At 41.2% G+C, this 26,901-nt stretch overlaps 1 protein-coding gene across 3 annotated transcripts in view; it reads right to left on the reverse strand.

Annotated features, from left to right (window-relative positions):
- The window catches only part of wnt7bb (wingless-type MMTV integration site family, member 7Bb), a 38,607-nt gene that overhangs the window by 9,563 nt on the left and 2,143 nt on the right, over positions 1-26,901 (reverse strand). The window contains exons 1-2 of one of the 3 annotated variants that reach the window (XM_072672253.1): positions 19,159-19,738; positions 8,075-8,301 (exon numbers count right to left, since the gene is read on the reverse strand). In XM_072672253.1, the coding sequence (XP_072528354.1) occupies positions 8,075-8,301; positions 19,159-19,232 (301 nt within the window). In that variant the 5' untranslated portion in view covers positions 19,233-19,738. Of the gene's footprint in view, positions 1-8,074; positions 8,302-15,627; positions 15,796-19,158; positions 19,739-26,901 lie in introns of those variants that run through there. The other 2 variants (XM_072672252.1, XM_072672254.1) reach the window with 2 other exon arrangements.

Genomic DNA, 26,901 nt, shown 5'->3' on the forward strand with positions numbered 1-26,901 from the left:
GATCCATGTGGTGATTTATTTGCAGCAGGATGATGCTGCATAGTTGTGCATGTTTCAACCTTCATTGATATCACACAAGTTTCATCCCCTCTCAAAATAATATTGTGCATGTGTTGTGCACTCACTCACATCTTCATAACTCATGGCTTGTCTTATTTGTGACAATCACACATGTGCTCATTTAGATTTTGCCATTCTTTCATATCCCATCATACCAAAATTAGGAATCAGGACAAAGACACCACATTAATACAGTAATAGGTCAGCTGAAGATATTAAAGGCCCTTGTGTAACAGGGTTTATGCCCATTCATATTTGAATGCCCTTAAAGTTTTATAGCCTTGCCCAACCCACAAGAGACATTTCACATACTTTATCACATATGGAAATACAGAGCCTTAAATATTCAAAGTAAGTGTGATAAAAGATTGTTTTAAAGATTGTGTTAAAAGATTTCTACTGTTCCAATAGAAATGCAGCCACTTCTTCCTGTCCAATCATTGTAGTGCATTCATCTGATTGTGAAGCTGAACAAGCTTCATCTGATCTCCTAACATCCTGTTTCCACACCTCCACCAGCCAAGCTAATACAGACACTCACACACACACACACACACAGATCAGCCTGATAACACAGCCTACTCATCCATCCGTCAATCCTTCCTTCTTTCCATCCATCCATCTGTCTATCCATTTGTCCCTACAGCGTTCCACTCACGCCTACACTGGCCAAGCCAACAGAGACAGACAAAGATTGGCCTGATAACACTTCCTACCCAATCATCCATCTATCAGTATTTCCAGCCAACCAGTTGGCTGTCCGGAAAACCAGGCTGAGGTGGCTAAGGGGGGTGTGACTGGCTGGGGATAGAGACAACCAGGGCTAACTGTGCTATGTCAGCACAATCTCCAGTTTGAACACACACACAGGCGCTGTCTGAACACACCACACAGTCGGACAAAAAAATAAATGAATCACTTACACATTGAAAATGTTGACAATAACTGGAAAGGCATTTTATGTTGTTCCAGGCAATTATAGATGGGAATTTCTGCTGCCTGTCTTTGGAGAGGAATCTGATTGGAAGTGATGGGAGTCAGCGGAACCAATCATGTATCAGTCTATCCAATTCCAAAGCTAAAACGTTGTGATGCCAGACATCCTTGCGGAACTCTGAGTGCCTGGTACACAGGCTAGTATTCTCAGGGGCTTGTCAAACATAATATAGTGGAAAGACATAATCACTAGCATAATCACTTATTCATTAATATCTTTCTAAAAATTAATCCATTCTTAATTCATTCTTAACAAAAAAGATCTATGTCGGATTCAGAATGAGTTTTTAAACCGCGGAACTGTTTGCAGATATGCTTGAGGTTGGATGGATCCCATTGTCCTCTGAAATGAACAAATCCCCAAATAAGAACACACTGGAATATGTCAGAATCTACATGTTTTTTTAAGGATGTCTTCTTCATGTCTTCTTAGGAATGACTGGTCAATGAGGTCCAATAATTATATCTTTCTATTATGATTTGTTTCACCAACCCCTGAATACTATGTAAAGTCTATGTTCGAAGCACTTTGAGTTCTGAAAATATGTCTGGAATTGAATACAGTGATACATGGTTAAATTATCTGAATACTCTTAAGGTTTCTCTTAAAGTTCTCTCTATATTAGAACAAGCAAAATAAAAGCTGATGATTGATAATGCTTGGAAAAGGAAAACAAACAATGATGATATAAGCGTTGGGATTACAATGCTTTGTCTGATTTTAACATCTATAAATCAATGGAAGATGAACAAGCGAGGCTCCAAGGGTGGATGCAAAGACAGTTGAAAGAAGTGCTGCTAATGTTCTCTACCTTTCTCTCCCGATTGCTCTCACTTCTACAGCCTCCTGCTCTTTTCCTTTCATCTTATTCTCATTCTGTAGTTCTAAATGTATTCCACACTATCTAAGGGAACAAACACCAAATCTCTTCTTCTTCTCCTCATGCTGGTCTTCTTTTGCATTTGTTGTTGTTCCAATCTCTTTCAGAATCACTTTTTTCTGGCTTCTTTACTTCTATCTCACTTTCTCTTTCCAAATCTCCCTATGACCAGTACACTTAGTTCCTGATACGGGTCTTTAATCTGATACCTGCTGATAAATGCCCACATTCTCCCATGCAGATATTTCACTCGCTCCGAGTGACTGAGCACGCTAAGGAAGTTGTTTGATGATAACCACTATATCTAATGATTAAAGAGCGCTTCATGTCGCACACAAATCAGACACACATCTCCACTGTGGACATGCACTGTTGTCAAGTGGCTTACTCTCTATTAGACTGTGCCTTTATGTAAAAGTGCTGTAAGCTGATACAACCTTATTTTACAATTCTGAACTGCCAATATGAAGATCCTTTTCATAATGAAAGGACCTGTAAGGATCTGAGCATCCAAATTAAATATAAAATACACATCCCAAACACAGTGTCTCAGAGCTGAAAATTGTATGTGATTAATGGAAAAAATAGGCTTTCCCTCCCTAAAGACCACATCAGCTAAAGGGACCAACCTTAAAAAAAACAAAAGGAGCATTTTTCGAACTGCTGGCATTTCAAGCAAAGATGAAGCAATGATGTTTCTGATCTTACTGATGGACCCTCCCAGCTGAGTGTCTGCATCACAATTCAATTGAAAAGAAACCAAGAGTTGTCAAATGACATTTCTCCTAAGTTATTCAACTTACAATACAATCCAGTACAGCCATAAATTAAACCATATGTGTATGATTTCTGGCTTTAGAGAGAGTTGCTGTCTATTGTTAAGTTGCAGTAGAAAGTAATTTGCAGTTAAGTTCAGCTTTTCTGAGAAGCTAGTACTTGCGCGTTCTTTGAGGATCGATTTTCACCACAGATTAGGACAAAAACATTCGCAGAAAAATGGAAGCCTCATCCATCTGGAGTTTGCCATCTTATTCCAAAGCTGACACAATATAGATAAGAACAAAGTGAAGGCACATTTAAATCAGACTCACTCGATACAGCACAATGGATGTTATGTAGTGTCCACCATAACATAGCCTACTAGTTTCTCTCTTATTCACATAAACTGCCTTCCAGGTTCTCAGGGAGTGAGAGCGAGAGCGAGCACACAACTCACCATTATATTGTTTTGGAATACAGTCAGCAACCATGCAAATCAACCTCCATTTCATCTTTGGTGATTTGATACTAAATATCAAAAGGCAATCGACACAACAAGAACTCTGATGGTTACATATCTGCATGGGAATCTTCACAGAAAGAAATACATACAAGATTAAATAAATAGAAGATTAAACCTAGAGGAGAGAATAAAGACAAAAGGATGCAAAACGGGCTAATTTTCGTGCAGAAATATGAAAATTGTGTCATTCTACCCCATGTAAATGGCAAACGGCATTTACATGGTGAGCACTGCGGCAGACCGCAAGCACTTGATATGCAACCACGCGCAACGTTTTGTGATTCAGGACTATCTGCTAGCTTCAAAGATGGGAAAACAGTGAGATGGGGGAATGAATGGCACCACAGAAATTCCCCAGCATCAAAGACCATGGGCAGACTTGTTCATTTTTGGGTACTAGTAAAAAAGGTTTGGGGGCCTTCTTTTCCTATAGGCTGTCAAACATATTTTGCATGATTCCCACACATCAAGGTCTACCACATCTCTATATATAAAAGTACACTTGAACTGAACTAGCGTTAGGATTCTTAAATTTCAAGACATAAACTGTGTTGTTACTTTCCAAGTCTCGCTGCAGTCCCTTTGCATTTCTTGTCTTAGTCCATGCTTAGTAATATTAAGCGATGAGACCAACTGATAGCATTTGTAACAGCCATGCATTCTTAAAGTAGAAATGTATCTTTTGTTTTGCCCCTCTGGATCTCTAAAGACACCAACCAAGTTCCAATAGCAAAGACTATGTAGGTCTGGAAGACTGCAGAGCCTACCAGTACTGTTCCATACTATGAGGAAGCATTAGAAACCAGCAAAAACACTTGTGTGAATTGTAGCACTACGTGCATGCTCAGTCTGCTGGCCTTAAATAGACATATTAATCACACCCTATGCTTTTAGTGCACGTTTGGAATAAATGTAAGATTCTTCATATGGTTAAGAGGCCCACCCGACCGCCCCTGTGCGGGCCCTCTTGTGAAGTAAGGGCAGCACAAGTTTGAACTCAAGCAATTTTTCTCTGAGGTCAGTGACAAACTCCATTCACAGGAATACATACTGAATCACCTGGATGACAAACAGGCCAGAAAAGTAAACACAAAAGAGGTAGAGTGCTCCTCTTTCTCAGCTGCATTGTGTAAAGGAAACAGGAATTAGCCTGACTTAGTTTTAATCCCATTTCAAACACAAAGACTTAAAAAACACCCTTTTTCAGAGCTGCAAAACAATACACACAGCATGCCACAGGCTAGATATTTATCGGTTGAATTAAAATATAGCGCTCAGAAGCTCAAAACATCATTTTTAGTGCACACAATCTCCAAATGAGTGAACTGTGTTTAAACTGGATACCAGCTCTGAAGCTTCATCCCAACAAAATCGCTTTTACCCTGAACATTCTTGTTGTAAGCCGCCATACAAATTTGCAATCTTTTTGCTATCTATTAGCAAAAAGCAGAGTCATTTTTCCTGAGCCACATTGTCCTGTGATGTTGACATCAAGAAACAGCCAAATTCTCTGCAATGCTGACAAACCAGTGATGGATTTCCCACATAATGAGGGCCATTTAATTCTTTATTACATTCATCCAGTTTTTCATTTGCTTCGTTTTTTTTTAATACCTTTTTTATGTGTTAGTCGTGCCTTTCAGCTACAGAATACAGAGAATTCCGCAGCCACCCTCTCTTTACACGGATATTTACATTTACAGGGCAATACTGAAATGAGGATCAGATTACCTGACCGTTTTCTGAAACAGAATCTTTCCTTGAATGAAATCTTTGGGGGCTTGGTAATACCCAATAACCCAGCTATTAATATGTACTGTACTGGAAAGCCAAAGTAAAATGGCTAAAGATTGTCCAAGCTGACTGAGACTGGCCAAAGAGAGAGCGAATCAGCTTTGTGGTTAACTGATCTTTAACTCTTGAAAAACAACAGTATCCTCGTAAGGAAAATGGTTTAGTGGTCACAGTTTGGAGGACGGGCATTAAAAAACAAGGCAGTGAGTATTGGGAGGAATTATTTTCTTGAACATAACCATGAAGGGGGATTGAGCCCAATTTTGAATCATTTTCCGATTTTTGGATCTAATCTTCAAGGGATGCTCTCTTCAATAAGTTTCAAAGTGCAAAACTATAAATCGTACATTCAAATTTAAACCTATTACAATCACAGGCAAGTAAAGTAAGGCCTAATCCAGCAGAAAAGCAAATGTCAGGACTAAAAATCAGCTGCTAAACCATTACAAAGACTTCTACCACAGCTCCAAAAAAAAAAACAGAACAGAGGTTGAGATTGTTTTGACCGTCAACAGAGGAAATAAGACTAAATCCACAGTTCACAATATCACCAGTTTACCTGTGTTACTGAATCTATTGCCATTACATCTGAGTGTAACTATGGTCACTGCAGAATGGCAGAAGAATGTATTTTTCGAAGCTGCTGAAGTGGTAAGGTCTTGTATACGGCAAGAGACACAGTTCTACTAAGAGCTGTGTGCAGCACATTTAGAAATTGGGTAATTTACCTTTTCCCCTTTTTGTCACACAAATACCATAAGAGACAGACCATACAGCTTTATACACTTCTGCACATGTGCCAAGACGAGAAAAGCAAGCAATTGTAAATAAATCCTTTTGTTCAAAGATCCACCACAAACGTGTTAAATTTCCTACAAACTGTAATGCATTTTGAAGGAACCCAAGTCCAGCAAAGACATTTGGAAAAGCAGTGGTAGTTAACAGAGCAATTGGCCTCAACTTGCAGTCTAACCACATTTTAACAGCAACAAAACAGTCTTAAATGGAAGGAAATATATAAAAAGACTGTAAAAGGCACCCTGCTCTATGGCCATCTCTGGAATGTCTTTCTGAACAAAAGCAATGTAAATGTTTGTCGGGTTGTAGCTCAATTTGACTGTATAAATATGAGAGAAAGAGAGAGAGAGAGAGAGAGAGAGGCAACAGGCAGCAACAGCTTTTGCATTTAGTCTTAACTGTAGTCGGGTGCCTCGTTTGCAGTGTTATTAATCTTTTTTTATTTTTGGTTTGGCATCAGATTTTTTAGTCTATTGCATGATTTCAACTCGGTCAGATCCAAAGTACTCGCTTTTTGCTTTAATATCCAAACTATAAAAAGGCGTAACTTATGTACATATATACAGTCATACAGTCATATGCTAGGCATTTGGCGGACGCTTTTATCCAGGGAGACTTGCATTTGAATCATGTTACACACGTGGGTCAATGTAGTGTTGGTAATCTTGCCCATTATTATTGGTGTTGTGTGTTGTGCTTGTCCAGCCAGAGAATCAAACCCTATTCTGCCACAAAGAAGGTGTTGCTGTTACCCACTATACTACACCAACATATGCTTTAATGAGAACACATATGAACACTACACTTCACAATGACTTTTTATTTACTTTACCCTTTCAACCCTCACAAACTGCAAATGACAAGTTACACATTAGTTTCCTAGTAGATACTGAATAAATGGAACTTACTGAATAATTAGTATGTACCTAATTAGTATATACTGAATCATTAGTACTTAAAATGAGTAGATATTGAATTAGAATCATTAGTAGGTACCAAATTAGTAGATACAGAATAATTAGTACTTTCTGAATAATTAGTAGATATTGATTGATAAGCAGATACTAAATAGTTGGTATGTACTGGATATTTCCTGCTTACTGAATAATTAGTAGATACAGAATTATTAGTACTTTCTGAATAATTAGTAAATGCTGATTGATCAGTAGGTACTGAGTAATTGGTATGTACCAAATTAGTAAAATATTTCATAATTACTCAATAATTAGTATTTTCTGACTAATTAGTAGATATCAGTTGATAAGCAGATACTGAATAATTGTTAGGTTCCAAATTAGCAGGTACTGAATATTTCCTAATTATTGAATAAATAGTACTTTCTGAATAATTAGTAAATGCTGACTGATAAACAGGTACTGAGTAATTGGTATGTACCAAATTAGTAGATACTAAATATTTCCTAATTACTGAACAATTAGCACTTTTTGAATAGTAGGCACTGGATACTAAATTCATTCTCAAAAATATCTATTTTTAAGGGGGTTAATGTTAGCTTACCTGTAGAAGATTTAACTTTGTTTTACTCAGAATGTCAACAAAACTTCTAGTCTGAACAGGACCGTCCATTCAACTGTTCATCTTTTTTTCTTACTGACAAGAAATGTGAGTATGCAATCAAAGGAACTGCAGAGGTGTAAAGAAACACTCTACTGTATGTGCTGCTGTTGTAAAATGTGGCGGTACATCAATCAGAGCAGATGTTCAAACGTGATTTTGCAAGCAGGTGAAGTTCAAGTGGTGGGCTTGACCAAGTCAAAGCATGACTGAATGTTGTGTGTAACTAGGGTTTGGCACACAGTGAAAGCTGCCTCTCATATCGCTGGTTCTCTTCAAAAGAAGGTTCTTTGCTTTTGTCACTGCAATAACAACAGCTACCCCTGTAATCAAGCTTGCATTTGTCCCTCCTCTACAGAGCCTCATGAAAACAGTAACCTAATGCTGGAGAAGAGATGTGGAAACAGTTAAATGCATTGTGCTTCCACATCTCTGTCAGAAAACCCACAACAACTATTCTAACAACTGAAAGAATGCTCTTGTTTTGGACAGGGTGAAGAAATGCAAAGGCTTAAAACTGTCCAGCATCTCAAAACCCTTCCCTTCAGTCTTTAATGTTGTGAGCTGTGAGTCATGTGAACAACCTCTTTGGCCAGAAACCCTTCTACTTTACATCACCAAATGAGTTCTCCAACTGACCTTTTCTTTTCTCAGCGTGAACCAAGAATAGTCTTTAGCACAGACTGACCTACTCGTAGCTCCTGGCCGAAGACTGTGCGCTCTCCCAGGGCCGAGCAGTTCCAGCGGCCGTAGCGGAACTGGTACTGACACTCATTGATGCCCAGCTGAGCCCCTTCGCCTATTACGATGATGGCGTCTGGGCGACTTTGGCAGATGGCCCGCTGGCGAGGAGCCAGGCCCGGAATCTTATTGCAGATGATGTTGGCACCCAGGGCCACCACGGAGGAAAGGGCCCTTAAGTGGAAAGAGAAGCAGACACAATTTAGTTAGCACCTGACACTGATGTAGATTTAAGTGCAGTTCTTAAGAAAAAAAAGTTTCTATATTTTCAATAAGTCGAGCTTTTCTATTGGTCTATTCATCAGTACAGGTTCACATTATGCAATTATACAAGCCCTAAGTAGATAGGAGCAGCACTACTGCTGTGTATTGTTTATTGAAGCTATGTAAAGTGTCTATAGTCAGCAGCAGGGGTGAGCAATATGGCAATATTTTATCATATTGTGATAAAATTGTGTTATTGCAATGCACAGTATTTTTTTCTGAGTGTCTCATAAATATTGTCAGGACTAAAGGAACATTGATCAACTGTACATTTCATTACAAAAAGTGTAATTAGTTCTGCTTAACTGAATAAGGTGCAGCAGATTTGGAATAGAAATCATTGTGCAGGAGTATGGGATAGTATCTGAAAAGCAGTTTCTATCCCATATGCCACTCCTGATGCATTTTTCTGCATATTGTGACAATTATTATGCATTGTGAAAATGTCCTGAAATATCAAGATATAATATTTTTACCATCTCGCCCATCCCTTGTCTGCAATTCATAAAATGGTGAATTTAGAAGACTCAAATGTGTCAATCAAATGAGTAAATATTGTCGCAGTCAGGAAAAAAAAACTTGTATCTGCAAAATGTCAATGTCAACAGGAGAAAGAAAAAAAAACAATGTCAATGTAAAAGAAATTGTATTGGTCCATTCTTTATGAAAATGGATTTAATGTAAAGATTAACTGCCAGATTGCATTCCATTATAAAAGTGAAAAAATGGATAAAGGTTTTTGCATAAGAGCGATGATCTGTTACATTAACACAATTGATTCAATTGACATATTTTGTACGGAATAGTGTTGATGTAACACGTTTTGTTTAGGTGCAACCCATTAATAATTTTTAATCACATAAATGAATTTACAAGGTAATGCTCACAGAAACATAATGCATGTCTTTACCAGAATACTCTCTACATGTTAGATATGTTTTATAAGCTTTATTAAACATCATTGTAACTGTTCTTCAGTACCAAACAATTCAGCATTAAATTTAACACCTACTATTCAGTATCTACTAACTGTTCAAAAAGTAATGATGCACTGTTCTGTGTTTTACAGAGATATAACAGACATTAATAAAGGGGAACTGGATACATTAGGCAAGAACTGGATTTCAATGTAACTACTCGTCACTCCTAAAAAAAAAACTCCTGAAAAAACGTTTGTAAATACATTCCGCGATATATTTTAGGTATGAAAGGTTTAGGTATGAAAGACAAACATTCGACAGTACGTATCAGAATGATTAAAGCAGAAATTGATGTTTTGTTTATTTGCTCATGGATGAGGTTGGTCCACAAGGGTTTGGCACAAATCCCTGTTAAAGTAAGTTGGGATTGTACACTAATTGTTAGGTAACATAGCTGGAATTGTTTCCAGGCCTAACCAACTCCAGGCATGCCGCAGGAAACAACACGATTTGTAATTTCTGCTTCTCAAATTTAGAAGTGGTTCCCATCTTGACCCTGAAGTGACTGTAAATGTTATTCCTTTTAATTTGGGATTTAGAAAACAGAGATGGTACAACACAAATAACTGTTTTAGGACAGATTCATCCATCGTTCTCAGTTTATGGAACATGCAGATCTCTGTCTGCTGTCGCTGCACTATTCTTTAAAATATTTTGGATAATATTCAGTATTCAGTATGCAAATCATTACCATTCCAACAACTGATGGCATAATTGATCAAACAGGGATCTCATGTTACAGAAAAACTGAATAAAAGCTTAATTTAGAAAAAATAAATGACAGTGAAACATCCAGCTTTCAGTTGTCACCATGTGATGCATAACTGGTGTTTCACTGCATGCTTTACATTGTATGCATTTGCATTGCATCCATTAAAAATGTAGGAGGCTGCCACTGTACATCTGAGTCCAATCTCCTTCAGAATCAGTTCTCAGAGCCCTCATCATTCTGTTTCAGTGCTGATACAGTCCCAACAATCATACCCCAACGTGCGCTGTGTATTTTGGGCACAGTGTGTGTGTGTATGTAAGGGCAGTGCTAAACAATCCGGCCCTTTTGTTTACAACCATCTAACCCATCTAGATACATGCCTTTCAAACATATCAGACCCAAGGCCCATAAAAGCCCATGGAGGCACATGCCAGCTTTGAAGTATGACGTCGGCCACTGAGGACTGTACCACAAGCAGGGCAGGCTGCAGCACGCGAGCTGTGTGTCAGCAAAAAGAAAAAGAACGAGCAAAGGACGAGTGAGGGGGGGGGCAGTTACAACTTATAGATTCCCCTTCAAAACACACATGAAAGCAAGGAAACAAAGGGAGGGAATGTTCATTGGAAATTGGATATGGTTGGCTCGGGTCTGTTTTGGTTGCATTTCCATGTCCACAAAAGCTTAAGAATTATTCTTAAATGGAAAACCACATGTGCGATGGAGACTAAGACAAGGAACCAATGAATGTGTCCTTCCCTCTGAATTTAGGATACATCCCTTTGTTGCTGCAGTGAATCAAGTCCTTCTGTTTCTGCCTGCAAATGGCAAAAGGTAAAGTATGTGTTACAGTAAAAAATACTGATGTGTCCTGGCAGAAAGTGGTACAGCAATAGAACTTAGCATAGCATCCTTCATATGTTCACAGAACGTGGCGCAAACTTTTATAAAAGTTGCAGACAGTTAAAGTTAGACTTGTGAGTGGGTTTATTGGTCATTGCTCTAGCCTTTGTTATAGTCTCACTCTCGGGACATCCAAAGACTTTGCTTCTTTGTGAAACAGAGCCAATCTCTCATCTCTGGGGACCCTTAAAAGAATACTTTATGAGAAGTTGCAGATTCCTTCTTTGAATTGCAATTTTGAGGCCAATCTTAAAGATGCTGTAAGGAATTTTATGAGAACTAGGTTATGGAATTATTGCCGCAATTCACCAAGAAAGACTAGCCTGCACTTTGCTGCCACATCAAGCATTGGTTAGATTTTCAGACCGCTTTTCAGACTTGTTAGCTCTTCGTCTGTTACAATTGAGCCTGTCTATGTGGTAAGTTGCACACACTTGTAAATTTGCTCTCATGTTGCCCTGCGCTGAATCATCTACTAAAGTATGGTGCTTTCATTTGTACTAGAGATGTGTAAGTTGCTTGTGTAAAGATATTGTTTATTACGGTCAAATATGTTTCTAAAAGGTTTTATAAAAGTTGCCAGTTCAATCCCCTGGACTGGCAGGAAGTGAGATTGGAGGAACCTCTCTTAAACATTCACAGCTGAAGTGCCCTTGAGCAAGAAACCTAACCCTCAATTGCTTCCCAGGCACTGAAGTGGCTGCCTACCACTGCGAAACTGTGCCCTATTCACTGTCCCCAACATGATCACTTATAGGAAATAGAATTCAACCAGGTAGTAAATGATTTTGGACACCTCGTTATTTGTGTGATCTTACTGCAGATTATATTACAGCACATTGTGGAACTGTGCATAAAACCACACTTAGATACCACTAGTAAATGGCAAAACCCCAAAGTAGTGCACAATATAGTACATAGGGCACAGTTTCAGACACAGCTCAGGTGTGTGTGTGTGTTCCTACTGCCCTAATCACTAGTGTGAATGTGTGTGTTCACAGCCATGGATGGGTTAAACTTGAAGGTTTAACAGCTGTAAAGTGTGTTTTTAATTATAATTAGGAGCAGAGTCATTTAAGTAAGTGTACAAAGATGTGACTTTAGTGTGCCTTTGCCCAGATGTTGGCATGATTTCATGTATTTCTGTTTTCAAGATACAACAGACTCCTCAAGAACAGTACAAGAAAAGCAGCGCATGTCTGCTCAAACTGCTAAACACTGCAACAGAATACGTGGCCATAATCCCTTTTTAAAATCATTTGCAAACAAGCTTTTCTAAATTACACAGAAATTATTTTGAGGTTTATTACGTAGCGAGATCTTCTATGCAAACAAATTGCTGCTTCCTCTTATTGTTTATTTGGAGTCCACTTAAGACTACGTATTATGGCATCCCTCCTTTCCAGCAACTATGCTGCACTGACTAGCGTCTCTGCTTAGCTCTGATTTTGGTTAAACAAGCTGAATATAGACCGTCTACCTCAGGCCAGGTTATGAGGAGGTGGAGGAACGATGGGGAACCACAGACAATTACTGGCTAGCGTGTCTGTGGTGATGTCACTCGACCATTGCATGCAGTCACAGTTGTTTGTTGACCATGTCATGGCCCAGCGGTGAGGCTTTCAGGAAACTCTCACGATTGTACTGCTCACTACCTCTCCCTTTGAGTTCTCATGATTCTCAGCAGTTCTCACAGGGCAACAAAGGGAAGAGGTGGAAATAATGGTGCTAGAAATGCCATGGAAGAACCACTTTTGGTTTCATAAAGTACTATGTTTGTAATAGAGAAGAGTCTTGTGAAGAGCCTTTAAATTGGTAAAGAAGTGATAGTCTGTTAGACTTTTAAAAGACTCTTCACACTTACACGTTCTTTATAGAACCAAAAGTGTATTTTTAAGAGTGTGCATGATGCTGAGTTTGTATAACTGCATATCACTAGAGCACCATCTCACTTGTTTGCACAAGCTTGGTCAAGACAATTCAAAATTCATGGTTACGCCAAATAAAAAACAGATGAGATGAAACGGTCTGCGTTCAATGTTGTTAAAATATTCACTTTCTTACTCGTGACTTTTTCCTGATTAAAGACCTTAATCTAATCAAATGAGTGAAGTGAGCAAATCTAATTGTGTAAATTTCCTTTAGCTGTGAATAATGGCGTGTTCACTAAGACCCAAAACACATCGGACAGCACCCCTATATAAGACCAAAGCTACATGTGAAAGCCTGTTTTCAACAGCCTACTACACTTAAAAGATCTGAAGTGGAAGTTTAATTGTGGATTGATGTGAAATACAGCAAAATAAATCAGACTTATGCTGCGAAGAAGATTTCAAACATAAGCCGGACTTCCTGGTAAATGACGAATAAATAATCCTGCAGACGAGTAAATGCACTCTACTTTTAAACAAGAGAAAATAAATGTTCTCTGTGAGCTTGGCCCAGGCTATCATGCAGTTCACTCCACTTAAAACAAATCCTGCTAAAACAACCTCAAAAACTACCAACATGAACTGGCTGGCACCAGATGCTTACGGGAAACTCACAACTCAACCTCACAGCCTCGCTCGGCTCCTGTAATTTACTGCTCTTCTGCGCTTACAAAGGCTGAAAGCTGAAAGATCAGTGGGTTACTGTAGTTCAATGATAATTGATCATAGGGGAAATCATAACTGTGCTGATGTAGTGCAGGTGATGTGTGAGGCCTTTTTAGCTTATCTCGACAGAAGGCTGATCTTATGGGACAGTGCTGCAGTTCTCCACTGTCTGGCCATTAATTCCATTAAAAGTATCTCTTTCTAAGGGCTGCGCTGGAAATGTTAAAAAAACAATTAATAAAATAGTAACAACAATAATAATATTATTAATAATAATAATAACAACAATAAGTCAGTTGTTTATATGAACAAGTGTAATGATATGATTAATCATTACAGTTATTGTATTGCTGCAAAAATATGAGCCTTTCTATTGGTCCAATGTCAAAAACTAAAAACATAAAATTAAAATACACAAGATTTTTGTAGAACAGCGACGATATACAATTTAAGCTTGTATGAATAATCCAATACTGTCCAATGTTGTGTGTGTGACTAAACGCAGTAGTTTATTGAGACTGAAAGGCGTGTTAATGACCAGCGTTTTCGTTGCCACCCACCACGACAACTCCAACACATCCCCCCTCGCCCCCACACTAAAGCTTTCCACTTTCTTAAGGTAAAAGGAAAAGACAGTCCCGGAGATGATTTCCAAAAAAGATGAAGACCACATCCTTACTTTTTATAACCCTCTCAGGAGCGCTGCCACCGCTGTATTAAATGTGCTATACGCCGAATAAAGACGGTCTAAATTGTAAAAACAAACAATGGTATGTCGAGTGTAATGTGCAAACCGAGGCTATACATAGGCTCAGCCACTGCGACCAAAAGCCACATCTATTTTCGCCTCGGGTTTGGGGTCTCCGGCGTTAAAAAATCTGTAAAAAAAAAAAAAAAATCTCTTGCAGCTCAGTCTGATCTTTGTCCCCAAGACGAACAAAACAAATCAGAGAGCTTCACTCGAAAACGTGGAAAACTATCAAAAAAAAAGAAATCTCAGAAAAGAAGAAAACCTTTAAACAAACCAGAAATAAAAAACTTTCCAAAGAGATTTTAGAGAAAACTAAACCGCTGGAGTCTCGGTCTGACAAACACCAGCACGATCTCCTACAGGCGCTGCACACAGGAGTGCGAGCAGCTCCCACCTGTGTGAAGCAGAGAGCACCTACAGCCTCCCCAGCTCCGCTCCTGACACACCTCTGCCACTCAGTGGCCGAATTGGACCCGGCTAGAGACCACCGCACTATTTTTACACTCTGAGAGGAGAGTGTGAGTGTGTGTGTGTGTGTGAGGGAGAGAGTGGCATCGCTTGTCTAACACGATGTTTAGCAGTCACTCGTAACCAGCTAAATAACACTGTTCACAGCTTAGCGCTGCTTCAGCCCCACGTGCAGCAAAGGCGGGCGTGAGGTGAGGCGAGTGTGTGTGTGTGTGTGTGTGTGTGTGTGAGTGTGTGAGTGGGACTCTAAAACTTTAAAAACGAATATGTGACACTGGCCACTCAGGAAATGTGCACTACAGCCACAGGAGACCCCACATTACCATAAGTCATGTAGCCTTATCCCAGCAGCTGACAGGAACACTAACAGTCTAGCCTGTCCTGAAAAACAAGCACTTAAACACCATAAAGATGACTAGAAACGAGCGTTTTTTAAAGCTGTAAATGTTTCAGGAACGGTTGTGACTTTTTAAGGACCACTTTAGCCTAAAGTTGCATCAACAACTTCGGCTAGTCGTATAAATCTGAGCCATTACAGAGCGTTTAATTCAGATGCTGCAAACAGTTCAGTGAGCGATTTGCTAGCTTTGCATGCTCGGCTAAGAAGTCAGTCAACAACCAGCGCTCCTCTAATAAAGCATGTCTAAAATATCCCACATGACTAAAAGATGAACTGCGTTTTAAAACGCTGTAAATAGTTCAGAAACACCAGCACACACACATAGATACACACACACACACACACGCACAGGATCACTACTACATCACTCAACTCCAGCACGAGCCCCTCGGCTCATCAGGTGGTCGGCGCGACCCGCGTGAACTTACAGGTAGCTGCCGCTCGTCAGGATGAGGAATATCTGCGGGTAGTAGACAGACAGCAGGACACTGCGCGACGACAGCACGATCATGGTGACATGGAGCAAATGGCCGCGTTTGTCCTCTGATCGATGGCGAGAGAAAGAGCCAGCGTCAAAACTCCTGTATTCCCGATGCGCGTTTAGTCCCCCCTTGCGTTCAGACGAAACACACACTCTCTCTCTATATATATATATATATATATTTATATATATATATCCCTCATTCACTGCTCCCTCTCTCTCTCTCGCTCTCTCTCTATGTGAGTGTGTGTCTGTGCGGATGTGTATGCCCGGCTCGTTCGCTCTACCCACCGCCGTGTGCGCGCGCACGGACCGAGTGTGTCATCTCTCGGCGCAGCGCGGATTTACTGCTCGTGCGTGTGCCTAGCCTGCTCGCGCGCGCCGGGACGATGAGGGCTTTTTAAGGATCGTGCGTTATGGAGAAAACGTGGCTTGCGCGCTCTCGCCGGAGATCCGGGGGCTGCCATTGGGCAGGAGACACGCCTATCCGCCCACTTCGAGGAGCAGAGGGGCCAGCCTGCACTGCCCCGTGCCCAGCTCGAGCCCACCTGCTCCAATGTCTGCTGTGGGACACCTTTCTGCTGCGGACTAGAGGGCACCCTTGACCTCAGTGAAAGCTGTGGGGTTACTATGGTTGCTATGGTCCTCCAAACCATTAACCAGTACACACAGTGGAACTGCTTTGGGTTTGCATGATATGTCAGGCACATGTAACTCGAAAGAAAGCATTTGTATAACATGTAGATGTCACAGCTTTTATACTTGACGTAAAGGCTCTTCACTCACTTGCATTTACATGATTGTATCCCAAGGGATTTTTTGGACTATTTCTAACCAACCATACATCCTGAAATGTGCCTAATAAGAGCAGATGCTGTTTAAATGATATAGAAAAATATATTGACAAAATAGAAATACATGCTTTTGATACACCGTTATTCTTAGTGTACAATATGCACACAAAATTGCAACTAGGCTGACAGCCCATCAATACATAAGCCTATAATACAGTTATTATGACAGGATGGAACGAGACAGCTGGTAAAACGTATAAGAAATTACTGTGAAGTTAACGTGTAAATTGAGCGAGGACCTGAAGTGGTCTTTGAGGGGGCATTACATCCAGAAGCTGATGACTTGGCATTGTCAAGAACACTATACATCCATCCATCCATCTTCTTATCTGCTTCTTCCTGTCCAAGGTCACGGTGGGTCCAAAGCCTATCCGGAGTCACTGACTATCTTAAACAAAAACGTTGAGCTGAACACGTCTAGATCACCGCTTCCCAAATCCAGTCTTTGCAGCCCACCTTCACTGCACAGATTCTGCTCCAACACCCCTGATCCAGCTCCAGAAGGGCTTGATCACTGCTTAACGATATGACACAGGTCAGGTGCAGGAAACACACAGCCAGTGCACTGTGGTGCTAGAGAGAGAGGCCCGGAGAGGCTTGTTTTCTAAGCAGGGGTTTCTAACCAAGTCCTGAAGGCACCTTTCTAAGTAAATAATCATTCAATTCATTAAGAATGTTTACACACCATCACTGAGGCGAACACATACAGAGGTTGATCGCATGACAAACCAGCGTGTCTTGACTCAGCTAATCTTTGACAGCTCTCAACATTCAGTAGACATTAGGAACAGTGAGCTTCTGGTGCAGTTTAAACATGGGTAGAGGAGTACTTCCTAATTCTAATACAGCACTTTAAATAATTCCACAGGAGAACCACATTTGGTCCATAAAGGTCCACATTTGTAAAAGATGTGTGGAGAACCTTTTAAAGGCCTAAAGAACCTTTACTTGATGTTATTGAAGATTCTTTACCAACTTACCGGTTCTTCACACACCTCCTGCAAACGCGGGGCCTTATTCACCAAGCATTCTCGAGAAGAAACTGAATCTGATCTGATGTAGCCTTTTTATTTGGACTTTTCTCAAGAACAAATAAAAAAAATGAAAGAGGGCCCATGGTTCTTTGTGGAGCCTTAATCATACACCTGATTCAGCTCAGAGAGGACTTAGGAGATCTAGTTATTGGTGTGGTAGGAATATACAATACAAACTGCAGCTGAGAAATCGATCCTTACAGAACTTTTGGAGGTTCTTCAATGTAAAAACTGTGGAGGAACCTCTTAAGAAAATCTTCAAGAAAGGGTTGTAGACGAAAAGTTCCTTGAACGTTCCTCAAAGCACCTTAAGAGTTTCCACCACTGTTTCAAACCTTCAAAAGTTCCTCCAGGATATTAGACTTCTACAACAGATTACCTTGATGGCAGTGTTTTACACGATCAAGAGAAGACCCCGCCTCCCCCAAGCTCATATTTTCACTCTAGCACCAATACACCTGAGCCCAGCAGCTGCTGAGCACTGTGAGCTGGGACAGAATATAAAAGTGGCCCGACTGGGGGTCCCTGAGGCCTCGGCTGGGAGGCACTGTAAAATACAGACTCCTTTTAGACAGACTGGTCTACTGTTACTTCCAGGCTGAATGAGATTAACTGTGTGCACAAGCACCTGAAAGCCTATCTGTCATCGCCCGCAGTGCCGTATCCCAGCACAGAGCCGGTACAGTGATAGGTGCTCGCTGCCTCTAGCTGCGGAAACAGGTTTGGCCTGATAATGCAAAGAGATATCTCCTGGGCTTTACTTCACTCTTCCCTTCACATAAAAAAAAAAGTCTTATCTACTGCGACAGTGGAGATGATAGAGGCCGTTATTCCGAATTAAAGCCTACAGCTGCAAACATGCAATACTACAAACAGTCCTTTGGGACCCTTGCTGTAGCCTAAAATAAAACATGAAGACTATACAGCAGTATACTGTAATTCAGGCTGACATAGTGCTGTTATGTAGTGTTATTAGTACATGCCTCATTAGGCTCATATTTCTGCAGATCACCAGATAGTAAACAGCAGCATTAGTCGTTAGTAAATGGACTGCTGGTTGATCCCACCGTCGTCGTCGTCCCCCCCCCCCTCCCTTAGATCACACACAGTGTGTGCGAGCACAGGTGAGGTGTTGCAAAACGGCGCTGCAGCTGCGTGTGCGTAAAGGAATGTGGAAATACAGCTCGGCATGCCGTTATTAATGAGGGTTCACCGAGGGGAGAGAGAGTGGGAGAGCCAAGCAAAGACAGCAGCGCGAGATCATCCCCTCCAACACGTTTAGTGATTTGACCTCAGGCTGCTTGGAGCGCAGTTAAGAACAGCACTAGTGTAAAAGAATACAACGACCCCCACAGCCTTTTTTTTTTTTTTTTTTTACACACCTAAATGTCAACACTGACTCCAGTGTTAGGGTCAGGTTCGCCGAGCAGGTTGGTACATGAGCCAGTCACAGTAACAGCGTAACGCACAGGTGCGCATTATCTGCAATTAGGGCTGAAAGCGCTACTTAACAGTCAGTCGTGAAGGGGGAGGTCGTGCCCCCTCATAGGCTGTTTTTACGCTCTTAAAGCCTGGAGCTCCGCAACTCACCCGAGCCGCAGGTAGACGATGCCGAAGCAGAGCAGCACGTTGCAGGTCCGCAGACTCACTGAGGGGGTGGGCATGGTTCGTCCACTGTGCGTTCAGCCCGTGCGGCTACAGCGGCGGCATCTGCTCGGCGCGAGCGCGTCTCTGGTGGTCCGCCGCGAGACGTCGAGAGCCATGGTGAGGGAGTGCAAAACGGAGCTCACGGGTGCGCGGGCGAGGTGTGTGTTTTTGTGCGCAACGTTGTTGAAGTTGTGGAGCGGAGTGAGGGAGTGAGTGAGGCAGTCAGTCCGTGGGTGAGTGAGTGGAGTGAGGGAGTGCGCGAGGTCACGGCTGCATTCCTCCAGCGCGCGCTCTTTGTTTCAAAAGGAGTTGTGTTTCCTTCCAGTCCCTTCGCCTGGTCAGGTGAACCTGCCGTGCCGTCTCAAGTTTCCTCTCTCTCTCTCTCTCCTTCCCTCTCTCACTCACATAAACACACACACACACACATTCACTCTCTCTCTCTCTCTCTCTCTGTGTTACTCTCCCAGCGCGCGCTCCTTGCTATGCACCGACGAGCATCGACTGCTGCTCCTCGTGCACTGACGACATCTTAAATTCCTTCCGCGGATCCGCAGGTAGCCGAAAGCAGGTAAAGCCCAGGCCACGCCCCTCCCCAATTCTTCTCCTCCTCCTCAGGTAAAACTAGGCCACGCCCCCCCCCCTTCTTCAGGCACGAGAAACGGCGTCGGTAGAGCAGCGCGTGCGCTCGCAGCTCAGCCTCCGTACAGAAGAGTCTCGCGCTTCCATTTCCAATGCAACAGTTTGTGGTGCACTTAAAGTCGAAAGTGCGTCATAAAAATGCATTAATCATTTGAATAATTAATCAAATAATGACACAACGAATGCCACGAACGAGCAAACTGAAAGACAATCAATGTGTGAATTCATATGAAGAAGTAGATCAACTCAATTACTGCTCATAAGAAGCTAAATGCAAACGGTCATTGTGTGGCTGTAATATGTCTTATTGGAAATGATGCATACATATGAATCAAGTCAGTTCAAAACACCGTTTTAGCCAAGATAAGAATGAATGGCTTTTTCTAAAGAGGAGATTCTTGAAAGGGAGGGACTTTCAAGATTATTACAGTGTGTTTTCTCTGCTCTGCATTCCTCCTGTGTATCATGGTTGACTTAAATGGACGAAAGCAGCATTACTACACCGTCTACAGTTCCCAGCTGTAATCAGTGTAAAAAGTGCAGTGTTAAAAGATATTATCTCCAGTAGCATTAGACTGAAACTGAGATGCATATTTGAATTAGTGGTGTTTATGTAGAAACAACAACAACAGCAGCACTGGTAAATGTCCTGCATTTGAATCATGAATAACACTAATGTGTGTAGCCTTATATTGTACACTGCAAGTGTTTGTTTTTGTCATTCTTTTAGCAAAAATGTGATCATACATTCCACTGGGATCGTACAGTCCACCGTTAAAATGAATGAATACTTTATCTATATATAATGTTTGCAAATCTGAGTCAGCAATAGGTGCAACAAAAAGCAACGGGATGTAATCATTTGGTTGGGGGGGGTCCACAAATAATAGAATAGAATAGAACAGGAATCTCTGGAGCAGGTAAACATAAATCTATTGGCATTATGCCTAATGGCAGGGGTCTAAGGCCCCCCAGAATTGAACTGTGGAGCAGTGAAACTGTGTTCTCTGAAATGATTGAACTTTTGGGATGAGTTGGGGACTTGGGGATGAGGTGGGGTGGTGATTAGCCAACATTCCAACTTCACTCTTTTCGATTAATGCAATCAAATCCTCACAGCAAGGCTCCAAAATCTACTAGAACTCTACTTCCATGAACAGTAGAGAATCCAGTAGAGAAAAGCAGGTCAAGCTCTTTTTTGATACCCCCGATTTCAGAAGAAACAATGAACGTGCAGGTGTCCCAATACTTTTGTCAATATAGTGTGTGTAATGGCTCTTCCTTCTCTGAGGATCCTGACGTTGCAGTTAAGCAGGGTTCCATATCGTGAATACATCTCTGGCAAGCTCCACTGGCCCTACAGTCCAGAGGTACCACGGTCAAGAAAACTCCCCCTTGTGGTGATAAGCTACTTAGTTATTGTAAAAGCTAATTACATATGATTTCACAGGATTACAAGGAACAGATTTGATAAGCATAATCTGAACAGCTAATGCTATTAAGCATGGTACTAATATGCAGCATTCCTTGTAGACTTTTGCTGTTATGGTAACACAAGAAATATAGGGTTTTCGTGTGCTCAGACTGGTTATGGGTGGTACAGTGTGTTCTGTTCTCTATAATTTGGTACTACAGAAGTGGTGGTGCCTATCCTTAGCTAATACCAACTGGTATGCTAGGCATGTCTTTCTGACAGCAGCAGATATAGAGCTTGCAGTGGTCATACCTTTATGAATATTACCAAATCGGGTGGCTGTGCAGCTGAATCAGCGTGTACTCCTTCTTTTGGTGAAGTATTAGAATACTCCCTTTTGAAGAATTTATTACCAAATTTATTGGTAATAAATGCAGCAAATAGCTGAAGCTCATCCTTTCGTTGGTCAGTGGCACTATTGACCCTTCATACTGAAAAACCAGTGAGCACACACCGCACACATGCGCACACACTCATGAAATGAAAGCGTAATGTCCTCTTCTTGGTCAACGTGATGCATGTTGCTCCTTTCTGCCCATGAGACGTTGTTGACACAGAAAACCGTAAAAACCACAGAGGGTCTTTGTTCTGAGACATGCAGTATTTTACCATTTAAAAAAACTAATTTCAAAATAAAGCCACTAATTCCAGATGGACGTCGGTACGACTGAACCTCAGTATAAAATTCCACATGTGACTCTGCAGACGCAGAGGTTTTGAAGTGTTCCTGTAAAAAGATGGTATTGTTTGTCATTGTGGACAGTGGGTGGGGATTTTCTCATTTAGTTTAATTAAAGTCTTCAAAGGACCACCACTTTTATGGCGTCTCCTATTGTCAGGACAACATGTGTCAGTTTCGTGTACTTTTGTGCCATGGCAGATCACGTCATGCTTGTGTCCGTGTTTGCAGATGGTCTTCATTGTTTTTGGGGGATTTTTTCAAACAGGATGCCTTTTCAAGAGAAATCCCTTCAGGACGTAAAAAAATGGGGAGCATTTCTCTTAAAGGTTAACGGAGGAGAATTACAGAATTGCAGAAGTGACCGAATGTGGCAGGCCAGTCGTTTCTCCAAAACGATCTGAACTCCTGACCTCCAGTTCCACCTTCCACAGCAACCAAAGGCCTGGAAGTGCTCAAACACTAAGTCATTGAGACAAGTCTGCACCCTGCACCAATAGGCCTATGATCGGCCATTGTTCTACAGGAATACGTCCCGTGTTCTTTGGGATATTAAACTTAGTGCTGTATTCCCCCTCTAGCTGTGTAGACACATCAACATAGGCTGCCAAGATGGAATACACTGCACGCAACAAGAGTTTTCTTGACTGTTGATTTTGATTTCAAAAACCTGTAGCTTTTTCAGCAGTTGGAAACTATAGTACAGGGTTTTCAGGCAGTTGTGTTATTTATCTTCGGGACCTGTGTAATTGCATGACCTTGTAATGAAAAGTGTGTACCCAGTTTGGGAATGCCACAGAAACAACTCCGTTTTGTAGAATGTGCCTTTAGGCCTATACACCAGAATGCTGTTCTTGCACTCTCACCTGCATACTTGCATTGTATACACAAATGAGCCAAAACCCTCTTTATTAGATGAAGCACATAACGTTGAATTTCTCGTAACAGCAGTGCAGGTAAAAATCTGGGATATATGTTAATATAGTAACTGGTGGTCCGAGGATGAACAGGGCAAGGCTCAGTAATGCTTCTGGGCAATAAAAGCAATCCCAACCCACAGAAGGGCTACTGTGGCATGAGAAGGGACTAATCAGTACTGCTACTCTCCTGGTAAATTAAAATACTCAAACAAGAGTAAATAAGTTGTTTCCTAAAAAGGCTGTGGTGATAACGTTGAGTTCATCTTTTATGAGCCTACAACAGGGCTTTGAAAGTCTGCTCCTGAAGGCCTGCAGTTCGGCACACTTTTGTGATTGCTTCTTTCCATCTTGCTTCTCTTCCAAATCTGGTAATTAATGAATCACCAAACCACACTGAACTGAGGTCTTCCAGTGTCGGAGTTTGACACCCACACCCAAACAAGTTTGTTTGCCAAAGATTGTATCACAGTTTAAGTATCAAAGTATTAAGTATTACCATATAACAATGATAATCATATTAATAATACCAAATTAATAAAATACACATCATCCTTACGTGATGTCTCGTTCAGTTGGTTTAATTATGTATCAGTTTAATGTAACCAATCAGGCCACTTAGCCTAGCAGAAATATGATCCATTATTTACAGTCATGTGGAGAAATGTCCTAATATACACCACCTACCTAAAGTCCCCCTTGTGCCTCCACAACAGATCTGAGCATTCAAGGCATGGACTCAATACCTCTGAAGGGCTTTCTTGGACCACAAAATTTGGCCCTTGTCAAAGTGGCTCAGATTCTTACGCGTGCCCATTTTCCTGCTTTCAACACATCGCCTTCAAGAACTGACTCTTTACTTGCTGTGAAAATATCCTTCACTTTGACAGTTTTTCACTTCACCTACTAATGTACCAATGTTTGGTGTAATGGTTGGTGTAAATATTTGATATTCTTTTGAACAACTAGATCTATAAATAACTGAGATGTAATTGCACCAAAATAATGGGAATTTGAGTTTCTGATCCTTTATTTAACAAAACCGAGAAAAGAAAAAAGGTGCAAATCCCTACTGAGGAAAAAGTTAGACACCATTGACCATAATAGCTGGCATTTCTCTGGTATTAAGTAACCTTAATTAGGCATTTACAATAATAGTCTACCAGTCTCTGACACTGCATAGCACAGCATTTCAATGGGATTAAGACCTGGGTTTTGACTTGGCCATTCCAGAACTCTCAGTCTCTTTATTTAAGCCTTTCTTAGGTGGATTTACTGGGATATTTTGGGTTATTGTCATGTTGCATTGTCCACCTCTGCTTCAGCTTTTGGACAGACGGTTTAACATTTTCCTCAAGCACCCTCTGGTACAATAAAGAATTCATAGTGGACTCTATGATGGAAAGCTTGCCAGGCCCTGCTGCAGCAAAGCAGCCCCAAACCATGACATTTCCACAGCTTCACAGTTGGTTTGAGGTTTTTGTGCTTAAATGCTGTGTTTGGTTCTGTTACTGTGCCCAAGTAATTTAACTTTGGACTCATCTGTCTAAAGCCCATTGTTCTGGTCCTGGTCTTTTTCTAGGTGTTCTCTGGCAAACTTTAGTCTTGCCTTGATGTTTATTTTGACAGCAAGGGTTTCCTGCTTGCACACCTCCCATAGAAATTCAACTTGTCCAGTTTCTTTCTGATGGCAGATGCTGTATTTTGACATCGGCTGCAGCAATCTTCTTTGCACATCTTGTGGTCTGCTCTTGGGCTTAACTTGCTAGGACGGCTTGACCTGGCCACGTTGGCAGTTGTTTCGCTTGTAAATGATTTAGCAGACAGTGGCTGATTTCTAATCGTCAAATTGAGATCTTTTTAAAAACATTCCCTGCCTCATATGTCTCTACAACCTTTGTTCTGGAGGCCCCAGACAGCACGTTGCTACGATCTTGCCATAGCGATACCACTCACTTAAACAATCAGGACCAAACCAAATCTACGTGGGTTAAATAAGACTGTCTTCTCGAAAACCAGCCAATGTGCTGCACTTGATCCTAATTTTAGGCATTTTAAGTAGTAATACATGCAGGGGTGTCCAAACTTTTTCCTCAAAGAAAACTGCAATTCTATTCGTTCTATTTTACAAATTATTCTTAAAAGAGATTGGGGTGGGGTGTTCCTAATTCTAATGGTTCTAATTTCTAATGCAGGAACAATATGAGCTTTTTGGTGCAGGGCATCATAAAAATGTGTTCCCACTAGCAGCTAATTCAACCAGGGTTCACATATAACTGGACAAAGAAGAAGGAGTGATCACACCTGTCAAAACCAGCTGAACTAAAGAAAAAGTTGAAATATGCCATATTTTACTATGTAATTAAAAATTAATGTATTAAAAGTAAAATGACTTTAATAAAAAAATTAAGTAAAAAATAACAGCTTAAAAATTATTTTAATGCTACACTGAAATACTGCAATAGGGTGAAAAGCATCTCTGTCATGGGCCCAGAATGCTGGCTACTGCACCATGTAACTTTGGCGAAGCTTCACAAGACCTCTTAAGAGAATTGTGTTATGATGATGTTTTGATGCCGGTTCTCTCAGCTTGTGAAATGCACATTGAGACAGAGCTCAAAGTGCAATTTGTATTAGTTCCCATAATAACCCCTGTTAAAAGCACCTACAATGAGGCAAGTGTCTCATCAGACCAGGCAATTTTTTTCCATTATTGCTAGGTTCATCACATAGACGACCAGGTGCATTGTTTTCCTGCAGGATGCACTGGAACAACACGTCTTATTCACAGCATCTCCACCTCACAATTTAAGACGATTAAGACGATTTTGACCAACCACAGATTTTGCACAACAAAACTGGTTGTTACTAGAGAGACAGCACTTTATGTCTTTATGCAGAAGCAATCCTCTTCCAATACATTTCATTTACATTTAAGGCATTTAGCCGACGCTCTTATCCAGAGCGACTTACAAAAGTGCTTTGCTATTTACCCAAGAATAACCTCAGCTAGTTTGAATAGACTAATAATTTAAAGATACCTCTAAGTTTAGACACTACTAAACACAAGTCAGTAAAGTGACCACTCTGCTATTCGCCCAAGTACTCTCGGAAGAGGTGGGACAGCGAGCGACTCTGCCGTTCGGACACCCAGGGGAAGCTCGTTCCACCACTTTGGTGCCAGGACAGAAAAAAAGCCTGGATTGTTTGTCTTCCGTGGATCTTGAGGGATGGCGGGTCGAGCCAAGCCGTACTTGAAGCTCGAAGGGTTGAGGAAATTACCATAACTTGCCATAGTGCCACCTTTAGTACTGGAGTGCTCACATGCAACAGCCAAAACGAAACTGCAGAAAGTGTGCGAGCTTATAAGATGGTAATAGTGGTTCTTTTTACTAAAAGTATACTAAGGCCTTTACAGGACTTAAAGGATCTACTGCTAAGGTCTTGGTGCCAGCTACCACAGGACGAATTCAGAAGTCTTGCAGACTGAGCTATTTTGGTGGATCATGGATTTCCAACAGCATATTAGGCAGGTGGTCATAATGTTTGGGCTCTACAGTGCATATAGTTGTAAAAATGATTTGCTCAAAGACAAAATACTGTTCTTTTTAGCTCCTTTTGTCTTCATCCTTCCCCCCACTGCCGAGAAGAGGAGGGGGGAATAAAAGTGTTCCTGTTTTCATTCTGGCTTAGCTATTGGGAGATATGTCTTCCTGTCTCTTTAAATATTATTAAGTAGTCTTGACCAATAGCTAAATAAGAGAAGCCACTGGGCATAGCTGTGTTTGTGTGGGAGCTGGTTCAGCTGGAACTGCGGCCGCACTAGGCCAGGGGAATGGATTTATCAAGCATGCCAAACCAAGGAGAGGCGTCTGGGTCTGCCACATCTGCACACACGCTGCAGCCCCTGGACGTCCCCACCTCTCAGCCCCTATAGGCCTCCTGTGTCACGGTGCAGGGCCTCAAAGCTTAAGGAG

This window comes from Salminus brasiliensis, chromosome 2 (assembly GCF_030463535.1).
Source record: "Salminus brasiliensis chromosome 2, fSalBra1.hap2, whole genome shotgun sequence".
Classification (NCBI taxonomy): domain Eukaryota; kingdom Metazoa; phylum Chordata; class Actinopteri; order Characiformes; family Bryconidae; genus Salminus; species Salminus brasiliensis.